We start from the raw sequence: 22,620 nt of genomic DNA, 5'->3' as shown, positions 1-22,620 counted from the left end.
TGCCTGTGCCCTGCCTGTGCCCTGCCTGGGCCCTGCCTGGGCCCTGCCTATGCCCTGCCTGTGCTCTGCCTGGGCCCTGCCTGGGCCCTGCCTGTGCCCTGCCTGGGCCCTGCCTGGGCTCTGCCTGTGCCCTGCCTGTGCCCTGCCTGTGCCCTGCCTGGGCCCTGCCTGGGCACTGCCTGGGCCCTGCCTGTGCCCTGCCTGAGCCCTGCCTGGGCTCTGCCTGTGCCCTGCCTGGGCTCTCCCTGGACACTGCCTGGGCCCTGCCTGTGCTCTCCCTGGGCTCTGCCTGGGCACTGCCTGTGCCCTGCCTGTGCCCTGCCCGGGCTCTGCCTGTGCCCTGCCTGGGCACTGCTTGGGCCCTGCCTGGGCTCTGCCTGGGCCCTGCCTGGGCACTGCCTGGGCTCTCCCTGGGCCCTGCCTGGGCACTGCCTGTGCTCTGCCTGTGCCCTGCCTGGGCACTGCCTGGGCCCTGCCTGGGCTCTGCCTGTGCCCTGCCTGGGCATTGCCTGGGCACTGCCTGGGCCCTGCCTGGGCACTGCAGCAGGGAGGAGCTGCTGCAGGAGCCCCTGGCCTGACCTGTGTGACTTGGGCTGCTCTAGGTCGGGGGTCTTGCCTCTGAGAAGGTGAGGTGGGCTGAGGCTGTGAAGGACTTCCAGCAGCAGCAGAGCAGCTTGTGTGGAGATCTCCTGCTGGTGTCAGCCTTTGTCTCCTACCTGGGCTACTTCCCCAGGCAGTACCGGCAGGACCTGCTGGAGGGCAGCTGGAAGCCCTTCTTGCAGCAGCTCCAGGTAAGCCCTGCTTGACTCAGCTCCTGTCCTGCACTGCCTGCAGCCAGACCTCCTGCTGCCCAGAGGGGATGCCCCAAGAGAGGGGAGGGGAGCCCCCAGGGGACTGACACCGGTGTCCCCTCCCAGCTGGCCTGAGGGGCAGGGCACAGCTCCAGCTGCCTGACTCCTCTCAGGGGAAGGGGTTGTGGTGTCCTTGCTCCATGCATTGTGCCCTGATTCCTCCATGCACAGAGGGAGGACCCTGGTGCAGAGCCCCAAACATGGAGCCCTTGCTGTGCTGTTTGCACCAGGCCTTGGGGCTGCACAGGGGGGAGAGAGCTCCAGGGAATGGTTTAGCTTGGAAGGGACCTTCAACACCACCCAGCTCCAGCCCCCTGCCCTGGGCAGGGACACCTCCCACCAGCACAGGCTGCTCAAGGCCTCAGCCAGCCTGGCCCTGAACACCCCCAGGCAGGGGACAGCCACAGCCTCCCTGGGCAGCCTGTGCCAGGCTCTCCCCACCCTCACTGCCAACAATTTCTTCCTTCTCTCCACTCTCAGTCTCCCCTCCTCAAGCTTCCATCCATTCCCTCTCACCCTGGCACTCCCATATCCGGAGTCCCTCCCCAGCTCTGCTGGAGCCCCTCAGGTCCTGGAAGGCTGCTCTGAGGTCTCCCTGGAGCCTTCTGCAGGCTGAACAGTGTGAAGAGTGACATGCTGGGAGCAGGCAGAGCTCCCTGCTGGCTCTGCAGCAGGCTTGGAAGAACTCCAGATGGTTCCTGATGCCTGATGCAGGCTCTGTCCGTGCTGGCTGTGCCTCTCAGCTGGCCTTAGCTGTGTCTAGATGTTTGGAGCAGATGGAGACTGTCATGCTACAAACTCCTTCACTGTTTCTATAAGTGGTAACAGGTCTTCCCCTCCAGCAGCAAACACAAGTGCTGCTCTCCTGCCAGGCTGCTCCGCTTCAGCTTCAAACCATCCCCCCTTGGCCTGCCTCCACACACCACCCTCAGGAAAAGGCTCTCTGCAGCTTTCCTGCAGGTACTGGAAAGCTGCTCTAGGTTCTCCTGGAGACTTCTTCAGGCTGAACACCCCCAGCTCCCTCAGCCTGTGCTCACAGCAGAGCTGATGCAGCCAGGAGACAGCACCAGGGGGAATGGTTTGGAACTCAGAAAGGGAGACTGAGAGTGGAGAGAAGGAGAAATGTTTGGTGCTGAGGGTGGGGAGAGCCTGGCCCAGGCTGCCCAGAGAGCTGGGAGCTGCCCCATGGCTGGCAGCAGTGCAGGGCAGGTTGTGTGGGGCTGTGAGCAGCCTGCTCTGGCTGGGGCTGTCCCTGCTGGCTGCAGGGGGAGCTCTGGAGGTCCCTTCCCAGCCAGCCCATCCCCAGCAGCTCTTCCTTAGCTGCCCCCCTGCAGTGCTCTCCTTGCTGAGCTCTGGTTGGGGTCACCCTCAGTGCTTCCCGGCAGCTCCCTTGGCAGAGCCTCTGCTTGCCCCCCAGGTGCCCATCCCCACGAGCGCCTGCCTGGAGCCCGTGGCGCTGCTGGCCGACGCGGCGGAGGTGGCAGCCTGGCAGAACCAGGGGCTGCCCGCGGACCCCACCTCGGCCCAGAACGCCTCCATCCTGCTCAGCTGCCAGCGCTGGCCCCTGCTGGTCGACCCCCAGCTGCAGGGCAGCAGCTGGCTCAAAGCCAGGCACGGGGAAGAGCTGCGAGTGATCCGCATGGGGCAGAAGGGGTAAGCACCATCGGCTCACACCGGGGCTGCAGCAGGCAGGGCTGGCCCTTGGGCAGGGCTGGTGCCCCTGGGCAGGGCTGGTGCCCCTGGGCTGGACCCTGGGCAGGGCTGGTGCCCCTGGGCTGGCCCCTGGGCAGGGCTGATGCCCCTGGGCTGGCCACTGGGCAGGGCTGGTGCCCCTGGGCTGGCCACTGGGGAGGCCACAGCCTGAATCTGTGCTCAGTTTTGGGCCTCTCACTCCAAGAAGGGCATTGAGGGCTGGAGCAGGGCCAGAGAAGGGCAATGAGTTGGGGAAGGGTCTGGAGAAGAGGGCTGGGGAGGAGCAGCTGAGGGAGCTGGGGGTGTTGAGCCTGGAGCAGAGGAGGCTGAGGGAGACCTCATTGCTCTCTGCAGCTCCAAGAGGAGGCTGCAGCCAGGTGTGGTTGGGCTCTGTTTCATAGTCTCAGGTGATAGAAGGAGAGGAACTGGCCTGAAATTGTGACAGAGGAGGCTGAGGTTGGAGAGGAGGGAAAAAACCACAGCTGTGAGGTGGTGTCAGTACAGCAGAGGGATGAGAAGTTATCCAGAGGGACCTGGGCAGGCTGCAGAGGTGGTGCCCAGGGGAGCCTCCTGAGGCTCAACAGGAGCAAGGGCAGGTCCTGCTCCTGGGCTGAACAATCCTCACTGTCAGGACAGGCTGGGGGAGGAGGGGACAGAAAGCAGCCCTGAGGAGAAGGCCTTGGGGGTGCTGGTGGGGGAGAAGCTGGGCAGGAGCAGCAGGGTGAGACTGCAGCAGGCCAAGGGCAGCCTGGGCTGCATCCAAAGCAGCATTGCCAGAGAGCCAGAGAGGAGATTCTGGCACTTTGCTCTGCTCTGGGGAGACCTCACCTGCAGGGCTGTGTGCAGGGCTGGAGCCCTCAGCACAGGAAGGACCTGGAGCTGGTGGAGAGGCTCCAGAGCAGGGCCAGGAGAATGCTCAGGGGGTTGGAGCAGCTCTGCTGTGAGGACAGGCTGAGGGAGCTGGGGATGTTCAGCCTGGAGAGGAGGAGGCTCCAGGGAGACCTAACAGCAGCCTGAAGGGGCTCCAAGAAGGCTGCAGAGAGACTGTTCCCAAAGGCCTGCAGGGACAGCAGCAGGGGCAATGGTTTGAGATGAGAGCAGAGCAGATTGAGAATGGATGTGAGGAACAAGTTCAGCACCAGGAGGCTGCTGGAGCACTGGAACAGACTGCCCAGGGAGGTGGTTGGGGCCCCAGCCCTGGAGGTGTTCAGGGTGAGGCTGGACAGGCTCTGGGTCTGGTCTAGTTGGGGATGTCCCTGCTGCCTGGGGGGAGGTCACACTGGAAGGCCTTTGGAGGTGTTGCAGCAAGCTGTGGCCATGGCTCCTGGGGCCATGGTTTGGAGGCCGTGGTTTGGGGGCCATGGTTTGGGGGCCATGGCTCCTGGGGCCATGGTTTGGGGGCCATGGTGGGGCTGGGCTGCTGCTGGTGTTGATTCAATGCTCTTGGAGGACTTTTCCAACCCAAAGCATTCTGTGACTCTGTGAAGCCTCCTTGCTGCCAAGCCTCAGCTCCAGCTTACAGCAGTGCTGTCTCCCACAGGTATCTGGAGAGGCTGGAAGCAGCCCTGGCTGCAGGGGATGTGGTTCTGCTTGAGAACCTGGAGGAGTCTGTGGACCCTGTGCTGGGACCCTTGCTGGGGAGAGAAACCATCAAGAAAGGAAGGTGAGGCTGGGGAGGCTCAGTGCCTGTGGGACTGCTCTGTGTGCCCCTGGGCTCTCTGCTGCCCACTTCCCAGCCTCAGCACCGCTGCCATCCTGCCCTCCCCACTGAGCACTGCAAACCAGCAGAGGAAATGCAGTCAGGATGGCTCTGAAGTGAAGCCAGCTGGGTCCTTTGGTTGGGCAGTGCCACTCAGAGCTCATGGGAGAGAGAGCCCTGGGATTCTCTGTCTCTGCAGTGCCCTTGGTGGTGCTCATTGGCTGCCCTGGCACTGAATTGTGACCAAAATAGCTCTTGCTGTGGGGAAGGAGAAGGAGCCCTGGCTGGCAGCAGTGCTGCACACTGCTCAGGAGTGCAGCTGCAGGTGGGAGTGTGAGGGGATCTGTGCTCCTTAATGAGGTCAAGAACTTCATGACAGCTGCTGGTCACCCTGCAGCCAAGGGGAGGCCAGCAGGAGGGGCAGAGGGGAGCTCAGCTTCTCCTCCTTTGTGTGCCAAATGAGCACATTGTCAGTGCCTGCCCAGAGAGCAGCAGCAAACCAAACCTCCTGGGTGGTGTTCCTGTGGCAAGCTGCAGGCTTCTGTGAGAGGCTGCTAGAAGCTTCTCCTCTGTCCCATGCAGCCAGTGCCAGCTGGCTCCAGGGGGCTCCTGCTGCTGGCCAAGGCCATCAGGGGTGCTGGTGGCACCTCTGGGATAGGAGAGTTAAGAAGGAGGGAAATGGAAGAGAGGAGGAGGACATGTGAGAGAAACAGCTCTGCAGGCACCAAGGCCACTGAAGAGGGAAGGGGAAGAGGAGCTCCAGGTGCTAGAGCAGACAGCCCCTGCAGCCTGGGCTGAGGAGCATGGAGAGGGAGATCCTGCAAGCCCAAGAGGGTCAGTGTGGAGCAGACACCCACCTGCAGCCCAGGCAGGTCCCCACTGCAGGAGGTGGCTGAGAGCCCACAGGAAGCCCAGGCTGGAGCAGGCTGCTGGCAGGACTTGAGACCTTCCTGGTGCCCCAGGCTGGAGCAGGCTGCTGGCAGGACTTGAGACCTTCCTGGTGCCCCAGGCTGGAGCAGGCTCCTGGCAGGACTTGAGACCTTCCTGGTGCCCCAGGCTAGAGCAGGCTGCTCCTGGCAGGACTTGAGACCTTCCTCGTGCCCCAGGCTGGAGCAGGCTCCTGGCAGGACTTGAGACCTTCCTGGTGCCCCAGGCTGGAGCAGGCTCCTGGCAGGACTTGAGACCTTCCTGGTGCCCCAGGCTGGAGCAGGCTGCTCCTGGCAGGACTTGAGACCTTCCTGGTGCCCCAGGCTGGAGCAGGCTGCTCCTGGCAGGACTTGAGACCTTCCTGGTGCCCCAGGCTGGAGCAGGCTGCTCCTGAGGGATTGTATCCTGTGGAAGGCTCCAGGAAGACCTCAAGGCAGCCTTCAGTACCTGAAGGGGACCTGCAGCAGAGACTCCACCACTGCCCTGGGCAGCCTCTTCCAGGGCTTCACAACCCTTTTGGGGAAGAAATTGTTCCTCATGTCCAGCCTAAACCAACCCTGGGGCAACTTGAAGCCATTTCTTCTCCTCCTATCACCTGAGCTTAGGGAGCAGAGCCCAACCCCCCCCTGGCTGCAGCCTCCTCTCAGGGAGCTGCAGAGAGCAATGAGGTCTCCCTCAGCCTCCTCTGCTCCAGGCTCAACACCCCCAGCTCCCTCAGCTGCTCCTCCCCAGCCCTGCTCTCCAGACCCTTCCCCAGCTCTGTTGCCCTTCTCTGGCCCTGCTCCAGCCCTCCATGTCCTTCTTGGAGTGAGAGGCCCAAACTGAGCCCAGGGCTCAAGCTGTGGCCTCCCCAGTGCCCAGCCCAGGGGCACCATCCCTGCCCTGCTCCTGCTGCCCACAGCATTGCTGCTCCAGGCCAGGCTGCTGCTGCCCTTCTTGCCCCCCTGGGCACTGCTGGCTCCTCTTCAGCCACTGTTCAGTACCCTCAGGTCCTTCTCTGCTGGGCAGTTTGCAGCCCCTCTGCCCCAAGCCTGGAGCATTCCTGGGGTGGTTGTGCCCCAAGGGCAGGACCCTAGGAAGTGTTTGGTGCTGCTGACCTCAGCCCCACTTCCCCTTGGCTTTGACAGGAGGTTGAGAGGGAGCTACCTCCTCACGCTGCTGTGCCCTGCCTGCAGGTACCTCAGGCTTGGAGACAAGGAGTGTGACTTCAACCCTTCCTTCCGCCTCATCCTGCACACCAAGCTGCCCAACCCCCACTTCCCCCCCGAGCTGCAGGCCCAGTGCACCCTGATCGACTTCAGCGTCAGCAGGGAGGGGCTGGAGGAGCAGCTGCTGGCCACCGTCGTCAGCATGGAGAGACCTGACCTGGAGCAGCTGAAGGTCGGCAGCTGGCAGCCCCTGCTGGGGGCAGGGTGGATGGCAGCAGCAGCAAGAGGGCTCAGCTCTCCTGGTGCCTCCTGTGCTGCTCAGGCTCTCTCTGGGCTGATGCCTGCTGGCTGTGGAGCCATCCCCAGGCTGTGCCCATGTGCAAGAGTCTCAGAGAGCAGAGCAAGCAGCAGGGCCTGCAGCAGCTGCAGCCAGGAGCAGGAGCTTGATGCTTTCTTTCCCAGGGCTCTTGTGGCTCACACTTGTTGAATCTGTTGCTTGCAGTCAGACCTCACAAAGCAGCAGAACAGCTTCAAAATCAGCCTGAAGAGCTTGGAGGACAACCTGCTGTCCAGGCTGTCATCAGCATCAGGCAACTTCCTGGGGGACACTGCCTTGGTGGAGAACTTGGAGACCACCAAGCAGACAGCTGCAGGGATTGAAGAGAAGGTAGGGAGGCAGTGCTGGCCTGGAGAGAAGGTGTGTGGGATGGGGTCTGGGGGGGCTTGAGGGTGGAACACATCTGATTGACTCAGCTCAACTCTGCCCCTCCTGCTGAGCAGGGAGCAGGAGGTGGTGTGAATGGGAGGGCCCTGTGCAGCCCCAGGCCACCAGCACTCAGCAGCTCCTGGCTCTCCAGAGACCTACTTAAGGCTGGGAGAAAATGTCAGGGCCTGGTGTAGAGACAATGACATTTACACAGTGCACCGAGGCAGCTTTAAGCTGCTGCACTGCAATCCTGAGCACACCACACTGCTCCAGGAAGATGGATTGGAGTGCTGAGCAGGGACTGGAATCTGCTGGGTGTGCAATCTGGAGAGCATCAGCAGGAGCCAGGGGGTTGCACAGCCTCCCCCCCAGCTAGCAACCAGCCTGCCTTTGATCTGCAGTGTCAGCATGGCCACCTGCCCTGCCCTGGGGAGAGGTGAGGGAGCTGCACAGGGAGCCTCCTCTGCTGCTGAGGGCACTTGAGGAGGGTGGTTGGTAGAGCAGGGCTGGGCTAAGGTCCCTCTGGTGTCAGACACAGAATGGGAGAATGGGTTGGGCTGGAAGGGACCTGAAAGCTCAGCCAGCTCCAGCCCCTGCCCTGGGCAGGGACACCTCCCACCAGCACAGGCTGCTCAGGGCCTCATCCAGCCTGGCCTGGAACACCTCCAGGCAGGGCACAGCCACAGCCTCCCTGGGCAGCCTGTGCCAGGCTCTCCCCACCCTCACTGCCAACAATTTCTTCCTCCTCTCCACTCTCAGTCTCTCCTCCCCCAGCTCAAAGCCATTGTTCCTCATCCTGGCACTCCCAGCCCTTGTCCAGAGTCCCTCCCCAGCTCTCCTGGAGCCCTTCAGGTACTGCAAGGCTGCTCTGAGGTCTCCCTGGAGCCTTCTCTTCTGCAGGCTGCACAGCCCCAGCTCTCCCAACCTGGCCTCACAGGGGAGGTTCTGCAGCCTCTGATCATCTCCGTGGCCTCCTCTGGAGCCTCTCCAGCAGCTCCAGGTCCTTCTTGTTTTGAGAGCCCCAGAACTGGCCCCAGCCCTGCAGGTGAGGTCTCCCCAGAGCAGAGCAGAGGGGCAGGATCCTCTCTCTCCAGCTCTGGCCACACTGCTTTGGCTGCAGCCCAGGCTGCCCTTGGCCTCCTGTGCTGCCAGTGCCCATTGCTGGCTCCTGCCCAGCTGCTCCCCCCCAGCACCCCCAAGGCCTTCCCTGCAGGGCTGCTCTCAGTCTCATCACCTGCAGGCTGGATGGGTGCTGAGGGTTGCCCTGCCCCAGGTGCAGGACCTTGCCCTTGGCCTTACTGAACCTCATGAGGTTCTCCTCAGGCACCTCTCTGTGCTGAGCCCTTCCCTGCCCCCTGCTGAGCTGGTGGCTCAGCACTGCCTGTGTCACAGGACAGAGCCTCAAATGATCCCTGAGAGGCTCAGGAGTGTCAGTGTGTGCTGCTGCAATGACTGAAAGGAGGAACATGGCTGAGGTGACACTGTGCTGGAGCTGCCAAAAGGCAGACACCTGGCCAGCAAGGTCTGGGGGGGGAATGCTGATGAGGAAAGGCAGCAAACACTCAGGGGTGAGCAGCTCCCAGCCCCTGGAGGAGCTGCCTGCAGAGCAGCACTGGGGCTGGAGGGTAGGGTGTGTGCCCCTGAGCTGGGCAATGGGGAGGCTGCACCTCAAATCCTGGGTTCAGTTCTGGGCCTCTCACTCCCAGAAGGACATTGAGGGCTGGAGCAGGGCCAGAGAAGGGCAACAGAGCTGGGGAAGGGTCTGGAGAGCAGGGCTGGGGAGGAGCAGCTGAGGGAGCTGGGGGTGCTGAGCCTGGAGCAGAGGAGGCTGAGGGAGACCTCATTGCTCTCTGCAGCTCCCTGAGAGGAGGCTGCAGCCAGGAGGGGGTTGGGCTCTGCTCCCTAGGCTCAGGTGAGAGGAGGAGGGTGAGAGGAGGCATCTCAAGCCAGGCTACATCATCAGCCTCAAGCTGTGCCAGGGGAGGCTCAGGTTGGATGTTAGGAACAATTCCTTCCCAGCAAGGGCTCTCAGGCACTGTCCCAGGCTGCCCAGGGGGGTGGTGGAGTCCCCAGCCCTGGAGGGGTCTCAGAGCTGTGTGGCTGTGGTGCTGAGGGCTGTGGTGCTGAGGGCTGTGGTGCTGAGGGCTGTGGCTCAGTGGCTCAGCAGCAGGGGTGGCTTTGTGAGCTGTGGGTGAGGGCTGGGCAGGATGAGCTCAGAGGGCTCTCCCAGCCTCAGCACTGTGGTTCCATGGCTCTGTGGCTCCCAGGTGCTGGGCAGGATGAGCTCAGAGGGCTCTCCCAGCCTCAGCACTGTGGTTCCATGGCTCTGTGGCTCCCAGGTGCTGGGCAGGATGAGCTCAGAGGGCTCTCCCAGCCTCAGCACTGTGGTTCCATGGCTCTGTGGCTCCCAGGTGCTGGTCCCTGGGTGCTCAGATGTGGGTTGCCATGCTTGGTCTGATGTGTAGCCAGGCTGCATGCCCAAGGCTGTGCTCACAGTGATCTTGTCCTGTCTTTGCCCCCCAGGTGCAGGAGTCCAAGGTGACAGAGGCCAAGATTAATGAGGCCAGGGAGCACTACAGGCCTGCAGCTGCCAGGGCCTCCCTGCTCTACTTCATCATGAACGACCTCCACACCATCCACCCCATGTACCAGTTCTCTCTGAAGGTGCTGGGGGCTGGGAGGCTCTGCTGCTGCTTCTCCTCTTCCTCAGCTTCAAAGGCTCTGGGGCCTGTTGAGTTCCCAGGCACAGCAGTGACCTGACCTGAACCTTTCAGCTGCTTTGCTTTGTGGAGATGCTTCCTGTGCCCTGGTCCTTTCTCTTCTCTGCATCCTCTGCCCTTGTGCTGTGCTTGGTGCTCCCTGGCAGAGCTTTGACCACAGCTTGGTTCAGACTCTGAGCAGAGCACATTCACTGCTGCCCTCAGTTCAGCAGCACCTCCCAAGAGCCAGAGAGGAGTGGTCTGAATGCCCAAAGGAAAGGTCTCTCTCTGTTGGGTGCTGGCCATGGGCCTGGGCCCCTGCTCAGCTCCACATCTGCCAGGTCTGAATGTGGCCACATGTGGTCAGGTCTGACCTGTCCACACACCCTGGGGCAGCAGAGCCCAGTGGGAAGCCCACAGCTTGTGTGGGAAGGAGAGCAGGGCCAGGGCTTCAAGTCCCTTCACACCATCACAGAATGGTTTGGGTTGGAAAAGGCCTCTGAGGTCATCTGAGACCAGCATCCAACCCCACCATGGCCACCAACCCATGGCCCCAGCAGCCATGGCCACAGCTTGCTGAACACCTCCAGGCATGGGGACTCCACCACCTCCCTGGGCAGCCTCTGCCACTCCCTGACCACTCTGGCAGCAAAGAAACTTTTCCTCCTCTCCAACCTCAGCCTCCCCTGGCACAATTCCAGGCCAGTTCCTCTCCTTCTCTCACCTGAGCCTAGGGAGCAGAGCCCAACCTCCCCCTGGCTCCAGCCTCCTCTCAGGGAGCTGCACAGAGCAAGGAGGTCTCCCTCAGCCTCCTCTGCTCCAGGCTGGGGGGTGGGGGATGGAGGGTACATGAGAAGGCCTCTTAGGCTAGAACTCCTTCTGAAGAGGTCTGCCCTTGGCCAGTGCCCTGGAAGGAGCCAGAGGAGAGGATGGAATCCTCAGAGCCTCCAGCACAGAGAAAATTCCCCTTTTGGTGTCTGTGGTTCACAGTCACAGAATGCATTGGGCTGGGAGGGAGCCTCAAAGGTCATCCTGTCCAGCCCCTGCACTCAGCAGGGACACCTCCAAGCAGGACAAGATGCCCAGAGCCAGGTCAAGCCTGACCATGAATATCTCTAGGGACAGGGCCTCAACCTCAGGAAAAGAGACAGAACATCTTCTGTGCAGTGTGCCCTGGGCAGGATCCATCCCTCACTGCTGCACAAGAGCTGCAAGGGCCTGCACCTGGCTCAGGGCAGCCCTTGGCACCAGCCCAGGCTGGGGCTGAGGAGACTGAGAGCAGCCCTGCAGGGAAGGTCTTGGGGGTGCTGGGGGGGAGCAGCTGGGCAGGAGCCAGCAATGGGCACTGGCAGCACAGGAGGCCAAGGGCAGCCTGGGCTGCATCCAAAGCAGTGTGGCCAGAGCTGGAGAGAGAGGATCCTGTCCCTCTGCTCTGCTCTGGGGAGACCTCACCTGCAGGGCTGGGGCCAGACATGGAGCCCCAAACACAGGAAGGACCTGGAGCTGCTGGAGAGGGTCCAGAAGAGGCCACAAGGATGAGCAGAGGGCTGCAGAACCTCTGCTATGAGGCCAGGCTGGGAGAGTTGGGGCTGTGCAGCCTGGAGAAGGCTCCAGGGAGACCTCAGAGCTGCAGTTCAGTACCTGCAGGAGCTGCAGGCAGCTGGGGAGGGACTGCTCAGAAGGGCTGTGGGGATAGGCCCAGGGGCTATGGTTGGGAACTGGAGCAGGGCAGAGTTAGGTTGGAGCTCAGGAGGAAGTTCTGCACAGGGAGGCTGGGGAGACACTGGCACAGGCTGCCCAGGGAGGTGCTGGAGGTCCCTGGAGCCATTGAAGCTCAGCCTGGCTGTGTCCCTGGGCAGCCTGCTGTGGCTGGAGCTGTCCCTGCTGCCTGCAGGGGGTGGACAGGATGCCCTGGAGGCTCCCTCCCAGCCCAGTGCAAGCTGTGGGTACCAGAGGCAGCACTTCCCAAGGCTTCCCCTGCCAGCTCCTGCATTTTGGTTGCTTTATGTTTTGCAGCCCCCAGCACTGTGTGTGGACACCCAGGGCATTATGGGGTGCACAGCTTTTACCTAATCACCCCTGCTGAGAGGTGGTGAAGCACCCTGGCAGAGCCAGGCAGAGGATGTTCACTTCCTCCCCTCACAGCCAGCAGCCCAGTAGATGCTGGAGCACTGCAGATTCATCTCTGCAGCATGTTTGAAGGCAATGTAAAGCCAGGTTGAGCAAGGGGATTCAGGCACTCTGTGCCTCTTTAAGAATGCACAGGGTATCAAATGCTGCTTTCATTTGTGCAGGCCTCATTGTTCCTCTTTACAACCCCAGAAGTGCTGCTGTCTCCCCTCCTGCCTCCTCCCCTCCTGCCTCCTCCTCTCCTGTGTCATCCCCTCCTGCCTTCTCCCCTCCTGCCTCCTTCCCTCCTGCCTCCTCCCCTCCTGCTTCCTCCCCTCCTGCTTCCTCCCCTCCTGCCTCCTTCCCTCCTGCCTCCTCCCCTCCTGCTTCCTCCCCTCCTGCTTCCTCCCCTCCTGCCTCCTTCCCTCCTGCCTCCTCCCCTCCTGCCTCCTTCCCTCCTGCCTCCTCCCCTCCTGCCTCCTCCCCTCCTGCCTCCTCCCCTCCTGCCTCCTCCCCTCCTGCCTCCTCCCCTCGCTGCTGGCCCAGGCTGTGCCCAGGGCTGGGTCCCTGTGTGTGGAACCTTGGAGCTGCTGCTCAGGCTCTGAGCTTTCTCCCTCTTTCCACTTGCAGATGGCAGTTGGCCATTGGCTCTTCCTCAGCTGGCTCTGCAGGCTCTTTGTCTTCTCTCACTTAGGTCACAGATGTAGTTCCCAGAGCCCTTAGTATCTTGAGGAAGAGCAACTGCCTCAGCTCCAGTGCAGGCTGCCAGCCCTGAGGGGAGCTCACTGCCTTCTGAATCCCCTGCCAATGATGAACTCCTGCCTGCCCCTCTCACCAGGCCTCTGCTGACTCCAGACACCAAACACAAAGCTTAGAGCCAGGCTGGAGGGGACCCTCCAGGGCATCCTGTCCAAGCCCTGCAGGCAGAGCAGGCTGCCCAGGGACACAGCCAGGCTGAGCTTGGATGGCTCCAGGGCTGGAGCCTCCAGCACCTCTGCACATGGGCCACAGCAACCCCAGGCAGAGCTACAGGCTGGGGTCAGAGTGGCTGAGAGCAGCCAGGCAGAGAGGGACCTGGGGGTGCTGGTCGATGGTAGGATGAACATGAGCCAGCAGTGTGCCCAGGTGGGCAAGAAGGCCAAGGGCATCCTGGCCTGCATCAGGAAGAGTGTGGCCAGCAGGAGCAGGGAGGTCATTCTGCCCCTGTACACTGCACTGGTTAGGCCACACCTCGAGTCCTGTGTCCAGTTCTGGGCTCCTCAGGTTAGGAAGGAGGTTGAGCTGCTGGAAGGTGTCCAGAGAAGGGCAACAAAGCTGGGGAGGGGTCTGGAGCACAGCCCTGTGAGGAGAGGCTGAGGGAGCTGGGGTTGCTTAGCCTGGAGAAGAGGAGGCTCAGGGGAGACCTTCTTGCTCTCTGCAACTCCCTGCAGGGAGGTTGTAGCCAGGTGGGGGTTGGTCTCTTCTCCCAGGCAACCAGCACCAGAACAAGAGGACACAGTCTCAAGCTGTGCCAGGGGAGGCTCAGGCTGGAGGTCAGGAGGAAGTTTTACACAGAGAGAGAGATTGCCCATTGGAATGGGCTGCCTGGGGAGGTGGTGGAGTCACCATCCCTGGAGGTGTTGAGGAGGAGACTTGACTGGGTGCTTGGTGCCATGGGTTAGTTGGTTGGGTGGTGTTGGATGATAGGTTGGAGTCGATGATCTTGAAGGTCTCTTCCAACCTGGTTAATTCTATTCTATTCTATTCTATTCTATTCTATTCTATTCCATTCCATTCCATTCCATTCCATTCCATTCCATTCCATTCCATTCCATTCCATTCCATTCCATTCTCCCTGGGCAGCCTGTGCCAGTGTCTCCCCAGCCTCCCTGTGCAGAACTTCCTCCTGAGCTCCAACCTAACTCTGCCCTGCTCCAGTTCCAAACCACTGCCCCTGGGCCTATCCCCACAATCCCTCCCCAGCCTTCCTTCAGGTCCCTTTTAGCTACTGGAAGGCTGCTCTGAGGTCTCCCTGGAGCCTTCTCCTCTGCAGGCTGCCCAAGGCCAACTCTCTCAGGCTGGCTCCCAGCAGAGGGCTTCCAGCCTTGCCAGCACTGCTGTGGCCTCCTCTGGCCCTGCTGCAGCAGGTCCCTGTCTGTGCTGAGGGCTCCAGAGCTGCCCCAGCCCTGCAGGGCTGTGAGCAGAGCACAGCAGAGGGGCAGAATCCTTCCCTGCCCCTGCTGCCCACACTGCTGGGGCTCAGCCCAGGACACTTCAGATGATCCCCAGGAGCACAGAGTCTCTGGAAACCACCAGTGCCCTTCCCCTGCCCACCAGAGTCCTTCCCCTGCCCACAGTGCCCTTCCCCTGCCCACAGTGCCCTTCCCCTGCCCACAGTGCCCTTCCCCTGCCCACAGTGTCCTTCCCCTGCCCACAGTGCCCTTCCCCTGCCCACAGTGTCCTTCCCCTCCCCACAGTGCCCTTCCCCTGCCCACAGTGCCCTTCCCCTGCCCACAGTGTCCTTCCCCTCCCCACAGTGCCCTTCCCCTGCCCACAGTGTCCTTCCCCTCCCCACCAGTGTCCTTCCCCTCCCCACAGTGCCCTTCCCCTGCCCACCAGTGCCCTTCCCCTCCCACAGTGTCCTTCCCCTCCCCACCAGTGTCTTTCCCCTCCCCACAGTGCCCTTCCCCTCCCCACAGTGCCCTTCCCCTGCCCACCAGTGTCCTTCCCCTCCCCACAGTGTCTTTCCCCTCCCCACAGTGCCCTTCCCCTGCCCACAGTGCCCTTCCCCTGCCCACCAGTGCCCTTCCCTTCCCCACCAGTGTCCTCCTTCCCCCCCAGGCCTTCAGCACCGTGTTCCAGAAGGCCATAGGGAGGGCAGCTGCTGCTGAGAGCCTCTCGGGGCGCCTGGAGCAGCTGCTGGACAGCATCACCTTCAGTGCCTTCCAGTACACCACCCGAGGGCTCTTTGAGTGTGACAAGCTGACCTACACTGCTCAGCTCACCTTCCAGGTAAGCCTCCCCCCCTGCACTGCTGCCCTTCCCGTGCTCACAGTGCACAGCTGCCAGCCTCAGCAGCCCAGCAGCAGCCAGGAGGGCTGGGGAGGGGATCTGCATCTCTGCCTCTCTAGCAGACACAGGACCACAGCGTGGCAGGGGCTGGAAGGGACCTCTGCAGGTCAGCCAGCCCAACCCCCCTGCCAGAGCAGGACCACCTGGGGCAGCTCACACAGCAACACATCCAGGCAGGGCTTGAAAGTCTCCAGAGCAGGAGGCTCCACAGCCCCTGCTGGTGTGGAGTGCCAGAGGTGCTGTTTGCTTTGCACTGTGCTGCTTTGAGAGCCTGGCAGCTGGAGAGGAGCTGAGCCAGGGGCAGGGCAAGCTGCTCCTGAAGGTTTGTTGCTGTAATTTCATGGAGTCACAGCATGGTTGGGTTGGAAGGGACCTCAAAGCTCAGCCAGCTCCAGCCCCTGCCCTGGGCAGGGACACCTCCCACCAGCACAGGCTGCTCAAGGCCTCATCCAGCCTGGCCTGGAACACCTCCAGGCAGGGCACAGCCACAGCCTCCCTGGGCAGCCTGTGCCAGGCTCTCCCCACCCTCACTGCCAACAATTTCTTCCTCCTCTCCACTCTCAGTCTCCCCTCTCCCAGCTCCAAGCCATTGTTCCTCATCCTGGCACTCCCAGCCCTTGTCCAGAGTCCCTCCCCAGCTCTCCTGGAGCCCTTCAGGCACTGCAAGGCTGCTCTGAGGTCTCCCTGGAGCCTTCTCTTCTGCAGGCAGCACAGCCCCAGCTCTCCCAACCTGGCCCCACAGGGGAGGTTCTGCAGCCTCTGCTCATCTTGGTGGCCTCCTCTGGAGCCTCTCCAGCAGCTCCAGGTCCTTCTTGTGCTGGGGGCTCCAGAAGTGGCTGCAGGGCTGCAGGAGAGGTCACCCAGAGGTGTCAGCTGCAGAGCTGCTCTCTGCTCCACTCTGCTGTGTGCTCTCTGCTCCAGCAGCTGAGTGCAGCTCTCAGTCTGTCAGCAGGGCTGGAGCCCTTTGTGTGTCCCTGTGCTGCCAGTCAGTCAGTGAGCAGTGCCTGGCATGATGCAGTGCAGCTCTCCTGAGCTGTGTTTAGTGGATGCCTCCAAGTGCCCTGCCATGAGGAGTGCAGACCTGAGGCCTGTCTGAGCTGCTGCAGCACTGCAGGCCTGGTTAACCTTCAGCCAGTGGCTGCCAGCCCCCTGCTGGCTCCACACAACCAGTGCCCTGTGCAAGAGGCAAGGCCAGGACCTAGACACAGAGGCACAGTCAGAAAGTGGACTCTAGGAGTACACCTCCAGGTCAACAGCTTCATCAATGGCCTGGTTGAAGGGACAGAGTCCCCTCACCCAGTTTGCAGGGGAGCAGGGGCTGGCACCCCTCAGGCTGTGCTGCCACCCAGCCAGACCTGGCCAGGCTGAGAGCTGGGCACAGGAACCTCATGAAGGTCACCAAGGGCAAGGGCAGGGTCCTGCCCCTGGGGAGGAACAACCTCCTGCAGCAGCACAGCTGAGGGGGGAGCTGCTGGGAAGAGCTCTGTGGAGAAGGAGCTGGGAGGGCTGGGGGACAAGTTCACCAAGAGCCAGAAATGTGTCCTTGGGGCCAAGAAGGCCAAAGGGGTCCTGGGGTGCACTAAACAGAGTGTGGCCAGCAGGGCAAGGGAGGTGCTCCACCCTCTCTGCCCTCAGGTTAGGAAGGAGGTTGAGCTGCTGGAAGGTGTCCAGAGAAGGGCAAGAAAGCTGGGGAGGGGTCTGGAGCACAGCCCTGTGAGGAGAGGCTGAGGGAGCTGGGGTTGCTTAGCCTGGAGAAGAGGAGGCTCAGGGGAGACCTTCTTGCTCTCTGCAACTCCCTGCAGGGAGGTTGGAGCCAGGTGGGGGTTGGTCTCTTCTCCCAGGCAGGCAGCACCAGAACAAGAGGACACAGTCTCAAGCTGTGCCAGGGGAGGTTTAGGCTGGAGGTGAAGAGAAAGTTCCACACAGAGGGAGTGATTGCCCATTGGGATGTGCTGCCCAGGGAGGTGGTGGAGTCCCCATCACTGGGGGTGTTCAGGAGGAGACTTGATGGGGTGCTTGGTGCCATGGGTTAGTTGATTAGGTGGTGTTGGATTGGTTGATGGGTTGGACACAATGATCTTGAAGGTCTCTTCCAACCTGGTTTGGTTTATTCTATTCTATTCTACTCTGCCCTGGTGAACTGGAGTGCTGGGTCCACTTCTGGGCTCTTCAGCTCCAGAGGGACAGGGAACTGCTGGAGAGAGCCCAGGGGAGGCTCCAAGGCTGTCTGTGCTGGCAGGGACTTGTCCCCAGGCTGCTGCCTCTGATCTGCCTCACAGCCCTTTCTGCAGAGTTCTCCAGGCTTGCTCCTCTCCTGTGGCCAAACTCCATTCTTGCTCAGGGCCTTTACTGGGGGACCCAAAGCACCTCCCTGGCATGTTCCACCTGAGCCCTCTGGGTACCTTCCAGCCCCATGTTTGACCCTGGGCTGCTGGGCTGCAGTGTGCTGCTGCCCTGTGGCCTGGCTGCTCAAGGGTCATCTCTTTGTTTGGCACTGCAGATACTTCTGATGAGTGAAGAGATCACCCCAGTGGAACTGGACTTCCTCCTGAGGTACCCAGCAGAGCCTGGAGCCACAAGCCCTGTGGAGTTCCTGTCTGACCACTCCTGGGGAGGAATCAAGGTAGCTGCTTCACTTGATGGTGTGACAGCAGCATCCCTTATCTCCTCTGAAAGCCTTTCAAGCAGCCTTCAGCTTGGTCCTTAGAGCACTGGGGAGCAAAGTCCTGATAAGAAGCAGCACAGGGCTGGAGAGCTGTGTAGGCAGATCAGCTCTGGGAGCTCTTCATGCTGGAGACCAGCTGATCACTGTCCTCAGCAAGGGGATATTTTCCCCCTGAGATGTAGGCCTCTCCCTAAGGCAGGGATGAGGACAGCCTCTGGGGCTGTGGGTGCACAGGACATGGGCTTCTTCACTGTGTTTGGGAGGTGATTGCTGGGAAGGATACAGACAAGGGCTGTGAGGGTGCTGAGGGGACTGGAAGAGCAGGCTCTGGGCAGACCTCAGAGCAGCCTTCCAGCACCTGAAGGGCTACAGGAAGGCTGCAGAGGGACTGTCCCCAAAGGCCTGCAGGGACAGGAGCAGGGACAGTGGTTTGAGATGAGAGCAGAGCAGATTGAGATTGGATGTGAGGAACAAGCTCTGCAGCAGGAGGCTGCTGGAGCACTGCAGCAGGCTGCCCAGGGAGGGGGCTGAGGCTCCAGCCCTGGAGCTGTTCCAGGTGAGGCTGGGCAGGGCTCTGGGCAACCTGCTCCAGGGGAGGATGTCCCTGCTGAGTGCAGGGGGTGGGCTGGAGGAGCTGTGGAGGCCCCTTCCAGCCCAGCCCATTCTGTGACTCTTGGATCTCTCTGATGAGAGAACTGGAGGGGGTTAGACTGGGGGGGATCTGATCAGTGCTGATCAATACTTCAAGGGTGGGTGTCAGCAGGATGGGAGCAGGCTTGGTTCAGTGGTGCCCAGGGGCAGGGCAAGGGGCATGGGCACAAACTGGGACATCAGAAGTTCAGCTGAGCATGGGGAGGGACTTCTTTGGTTGAAGGCTGCTGGAGCCCTGGGGCAGCTGCCCAGAGGGGTGGTGGAGTCTCCTCTCTGGAGACATTCAACCCCCCCTGGATGTGCTCCTGGGTGCCCTGCACTGGGTGCCCCTGCTCTGGCATGGGGCTGGCCTGGATGATCTCCACAGGTGCCTTCCAGCCCCTGCATTCTGTGTGCCCTTCTGCAGGGATGTGCTAGGGATGGAGCAGTGAGAGCTGACAGAGCTCTGCCTCAGGGGCAGGCCCAGCAGCTGATGTGTGCTGGGTGAGGAAGGGCCCTGCAGGTTGCTGGCAGCTGCTGGCTCTACCCCTAGCCAGCTCCAGTGGCAGCAGGGCATCACTCATGCCAGCTGTGGCTGCCTCAGCAGGACTGGCACCTCAGTCTCCTCATGGGGCACAGGGCCTCATCCTGCACACAAAGGTCACAGGCACTTCTTCAGCCTAAAATAAGCTTGGAACCTGTGGCTCAAGCAGCTCTGCTCTTGGCTCTGAAAGGCAACTTCCTATGAGCAGAGGAATTGAAAACCTTCTGCACCCTTCCTGGAACCTTCTGCCCTTCAGACAGCAGCAGCTGGGTTGTTGTTCACCCTGGGGAGACAAATGAGTTGGACACTGGAGGTCAGCAAAGAGCATGAGGGAGCTGAGGCTGGCAGCAGTGCTGGGGCTGAGGCTGTGCTGCCTGCATGGGCTGTGTGTGCACAGTGCTGCTGCAGCCCCAGTCAGGCTGCTCAGCCCTGCCCTGCCCCTGCTCTCCTGGGCATGTGGGAAGGAAGTGGCCTATGGCAGCTCCTCTGGAGCCCTGCTAGCCTGGCATTCTCCACTGCTTGGGTATGGGCAGCAGGGCAAGGGAGGCTCTCCTCCCCCTCTACCCCTGCTGAGGCCACACCTGGAGTATTGAGTCCAGTTCAAGGGAGACAGGGAACTGCTGGAGAGAGTCCAGGGCAGGCTGCAAAGCTGCTGAGGGGCCTGGAGCAGCTCTGGGAGCAGCAAAGGCTGAGAGCCCTGGGGCTGAGAGCCTGCAGAAGAGCAGCCCCAGAGGGCAGCTGAGCAATGCTCAGCAAGAGCTAAAGGAGCTGTGGGGGGCAAGAGGCTGGGGCCAGGCTCTGCTGAGTGGTGCCCATGGCCAGCACAAGGGGCAGTGGGCACAGAGTGGCAGCCAGGAGGTTGGATGTGAGCAGGAGGAGAAAGTTGTTTGTTGTGAGGCTGCTGGAGGCCTGGAGCAGGCTGCCCAGAGAGGTTGTGGAGTCTCCTGGGGTGGAGACTTCAAAACCATCCTGGATGTGCTCCTGTGAGCTGCCCTGGGTGAAGCTGCTTTGGCACAGGGCTGGGACTGGGTGATCTCTGCAGGCTCCTTCCAGCTCCTACCATTCTGTAACTCCAGGCTCACACAGTCTGACCATCAGCCCAACTCCACCAAGCCATGGCCCCAGCTGCCAGGGCCACACCTTTCTTAACCACCTTCAGAGATGGTGACTCCTGCACTTCCCTGGCAGCCTGTTGCAGTGCCTCACCAGCCTGCTGCAGGCCTCAGGTGCCTGCAGCTTCACTGCTGTCCCTCTGAGCTGCACAGCCCAGGAGCTGCACTCCTCTCACTGGGCTGGGCTGGTGGCTTTAGCATTTTCACAGAATGAACCAGCTTGGGAAAGCCCTCAGAGATCATCAAGTCCAACCTAGTACCTAACACCAAACACCTCCTGACAACTAAACCATGGCTCCAAGTGCCACATCCAATCCCCTTTTGAACACCTCCAGGGATGGGGACTCCACCACCTCCCTGGGCAGCACATCCCCAGGGCCAATCTCTCTTTCTGGGAAGAACTTTCTCCTCACCTCCAGGCTAAACCTCCCCTGGCACAGCTTGAGACTGTGTCCTCTTGTTCTGGTGCTGCCTGCCTGGGAGAAGAGACCAACCCCCACCTGGCTCCACCCTCCCTGCAGGGAGTTGGAGAGAGCAAGAAGGTCTCCCCTGAGCCTCCTCTTCTCCAGGCTAAGCAACCCCAGCTCCCTCAGCCTCTCCTCCCAGGGCTGTGCTCCAGACCCCTCCCCACCTCCTTCAGAGGGTGATTGTGGCTTTTCAGGGCCTGGATGCTCTTCAGGTTGCCTCTGGTGCTGGCTGTGTGCTGCTCTGGCTCTGCTCCCCTGGCTGCTGCCAGCTCTCTGGGGGTTGCAGCTCTGGGCATGTGCTTGGTGTGCAAGGGCTCGGCCAGCGCCGGGGCTGGAGGCACGCTTGGAGCTCAAGCCTGGTCTGTCTCAGCCTCCTCTAATTAGGTTAATTAGTCATGGCTTCCACACAGCTCATTAGCAGGCAAAAATCTTCTTTTCTTTCATCAGGGAGCTTAAGTGCTGTGATAAATTGTTTCCTCAGCAAAGCTTTGTGCAAAGAGCGTTTCAGCCTCGGCCTCAGCAGCGTGCTGGTGTCTCACAGACACACTGCAGGGCTCCTCCTGCCCAGGGCCCTGCTCAGGCCAGGGCTGCCACCCCCAGAGACATCAGCACTGGCACTGGGGCCCGTCCTGTGCCTCCCAGTCTGGGGGCATCACCTTCAAAGGAGAGCTCATTAGATGTTGAGGACTCTGGGGATGCAAACAGCCTGGGGTGAGAGGGCTAATTATTGATTGCTGCTCTTGGGTTAATAAACTAATTGGGCTAAGAGACCTTGAGAGCTGGGAGGCTGCTGGCAGCTCCTGGCACTGGAGCATGCAATCATGGAATCCTAGAATGGAATGGGTTGGGTGGGAAGGGACCTCCAAAGCTCCCCCAGCCCACCCCCTGCAGCCAGCAGGGACAGCCCCAGCCAGAGCAGGCTGCTCACAGCCCCACACAACCTGCCCTGCACTGCTGCCAGCCATGGGGCAGCTCCCAGCTCTCTGGGCAGCCTGGGCCAGGCTCTCCCCACCCTCAGCACCAAACATTTCTCCTTCTCTCCACTCTCCAGCTCCCTCTCTGAGTTCCAAACCATTCCCCCTGGTGCTGGCACCACAGGCCCTGCTCCAAAGTCTGTCCCCAGCTCTCTGCTCAGCCCTTGAAGCACTGCAAGGCCACCAGAAGGTCTCCCTGGAGCCTTCTCCTCTGCAGGCTGCCCAAGGCCAACTCTCTCAGGCTGACTCCCAGCAGAGGGCTTCCAGCCCTGCCAGCACTGCTGTGGCCTCCTCTGGCCCTGCTGCAGCAGGTCCCTGTCTGTGCTGAGGGCTCCAGAGCTGCCCCAGCCCTGCAGGGCTGTGAGCAGAGCACAGCAGAGGGGCAGAATCCTTCCCTGCCCCTGCTGCCCACACTGCTGGGGGTGCAGAAAGGAGATGATTGGTTCTGGGCTGTTAGAAGAAAAGATCTTTTCAGTGGCCATGGCTAAGGATCTCTAGTTTGGGTCTCCCCCTGCATGTCATCCAGAGAGAGCCTTGCAGCTGCTCCTTGCCTCACAGGAGAAGAATCTGCCTGCAGCAAGCTCTCTCTGCTGTGTGCTGCTCCAAAGCTGAGCAGCAATGGATGCTGCTGGAGGGAAGCAGCCCCAGAAAGCTGCAGGCTGGCTCCACACATCACAGAGGTGTGCCTCTGCCTCAGCCAGGGAGTCAGTCCCCACACCCCCAGGGGCTGAGCCCTTGGGATCATCCACACTGAGCTCTGTGTGCAGATCTGTCCTGCAGGGGCTGCAGCCTGAATTCCTGGGTCCTGTAAAAGCTGAGCAGAGCAGAGGGGCAGCATCCCCTCCCTCACCCGACTCACAGGCTGATCATTTCCTCCTCCAGCTTCTTCCAAGTTCAGCAGAAAGCTTCACAGAGCTTTGCCCTGCAGCTTGTGCCAGGGGGGCTCAGTATTTCCCCCTGCCCTGCCCTGCTTGGCTTAGATCAGCTGAGGGACTTGGGGAATCAAAAGGGAAGGTGCAGGCTTCCTGGTGCTGCTTTAAGCCTGAAGCAGGACCTGAGAGCTCGAGAGAAGTTGCTCTGGCCTGTTGGGGAGCCTGTTCCATCACTCAGCCTGTGTGGGGAGAAGGTGGAAGGTGTGGAGGGAGGTTGGTTAGCTCTGGAGCAAGGGGAGTCATCAGCTGAGGACAGAGCCTTCAACCTTGGTGCAAATCCTGCCTCAGGGGCACTGCAGGGTGGGTCAGGAGCAGGAAGGGGATGAAATGTTATTGCCCAGTGGCAATGCCTTTGCTGAGTCACTGCCCCTGGTGTTTGGCTGAGGGAGCTGGGGGTGCTCAGGCTGGGCAAGA

At 61.4% G+C, this 22,620-nt stretch overlaps 1 protein-coding gene across 1 annotated transcript in view; it reads left to right on the top strand.

Annotated features, from left to right (window-relative positions):
* DNAH9 (dynein axonemal heavy chain 9) overlaps positions 1-22,620 on the top strand; it is a 172,924-nt gene that overhangs the window by 95,707 nt on the left and 54,597 nt on the right. Inside the window, exons 33-40 of the mRNA XM_068151652.1 lie at positions 603-791; positions 2,269-2,504; positions 4,084-4,206; positions 6,345-6,549; positions 6,820-6,984; positions 9,547-9,687; positions 14,652-14,822; positions 17,383-17,505. Of these exons, the coding sequence (XP_068007753.1) occupies positions 603-791; positions 2,269-2,504; positions 4,084-4,206; positions 6,345-6,549; positions 6,820-6,984; positions 9,547-9,687; positions 14,652-14,822; positions 17,383-17,505 (1,353 nt within the window). The remainder of the gene's footprint in view (positions 1-602; positions 792-2,268; positions 2,505-4,083; positions 4,207-6,344; positions 6,550-6,819; positions 6,985-9,546; positions 9,688-14,651; positions 14,823-17,382; positions 17,506-22,620) is intronic.

Source organism: Melanerpes formicivorus, unplaced genomic scaffold (assembly GCF_026170545.1).
Source record: "Melanerpes formicivorus ecotype bairdi unplaced genomic scaffold, bMelFor1.0.p_v2 SCAF_21, whole genome shotgun sequence".
Taxonomy (NCBI): domain Eukaryota; kingdom Metazoa; phylum Chordata; class Aves; order Piciformes; family Picidae; genus Melanerpes; species Melanerpes formicivorus.
The sequence above is the reverse complement of the archived record's forward strand: the minus strand, read 5'-3'. Positions and strand labels throughout refer to the sequence as shown.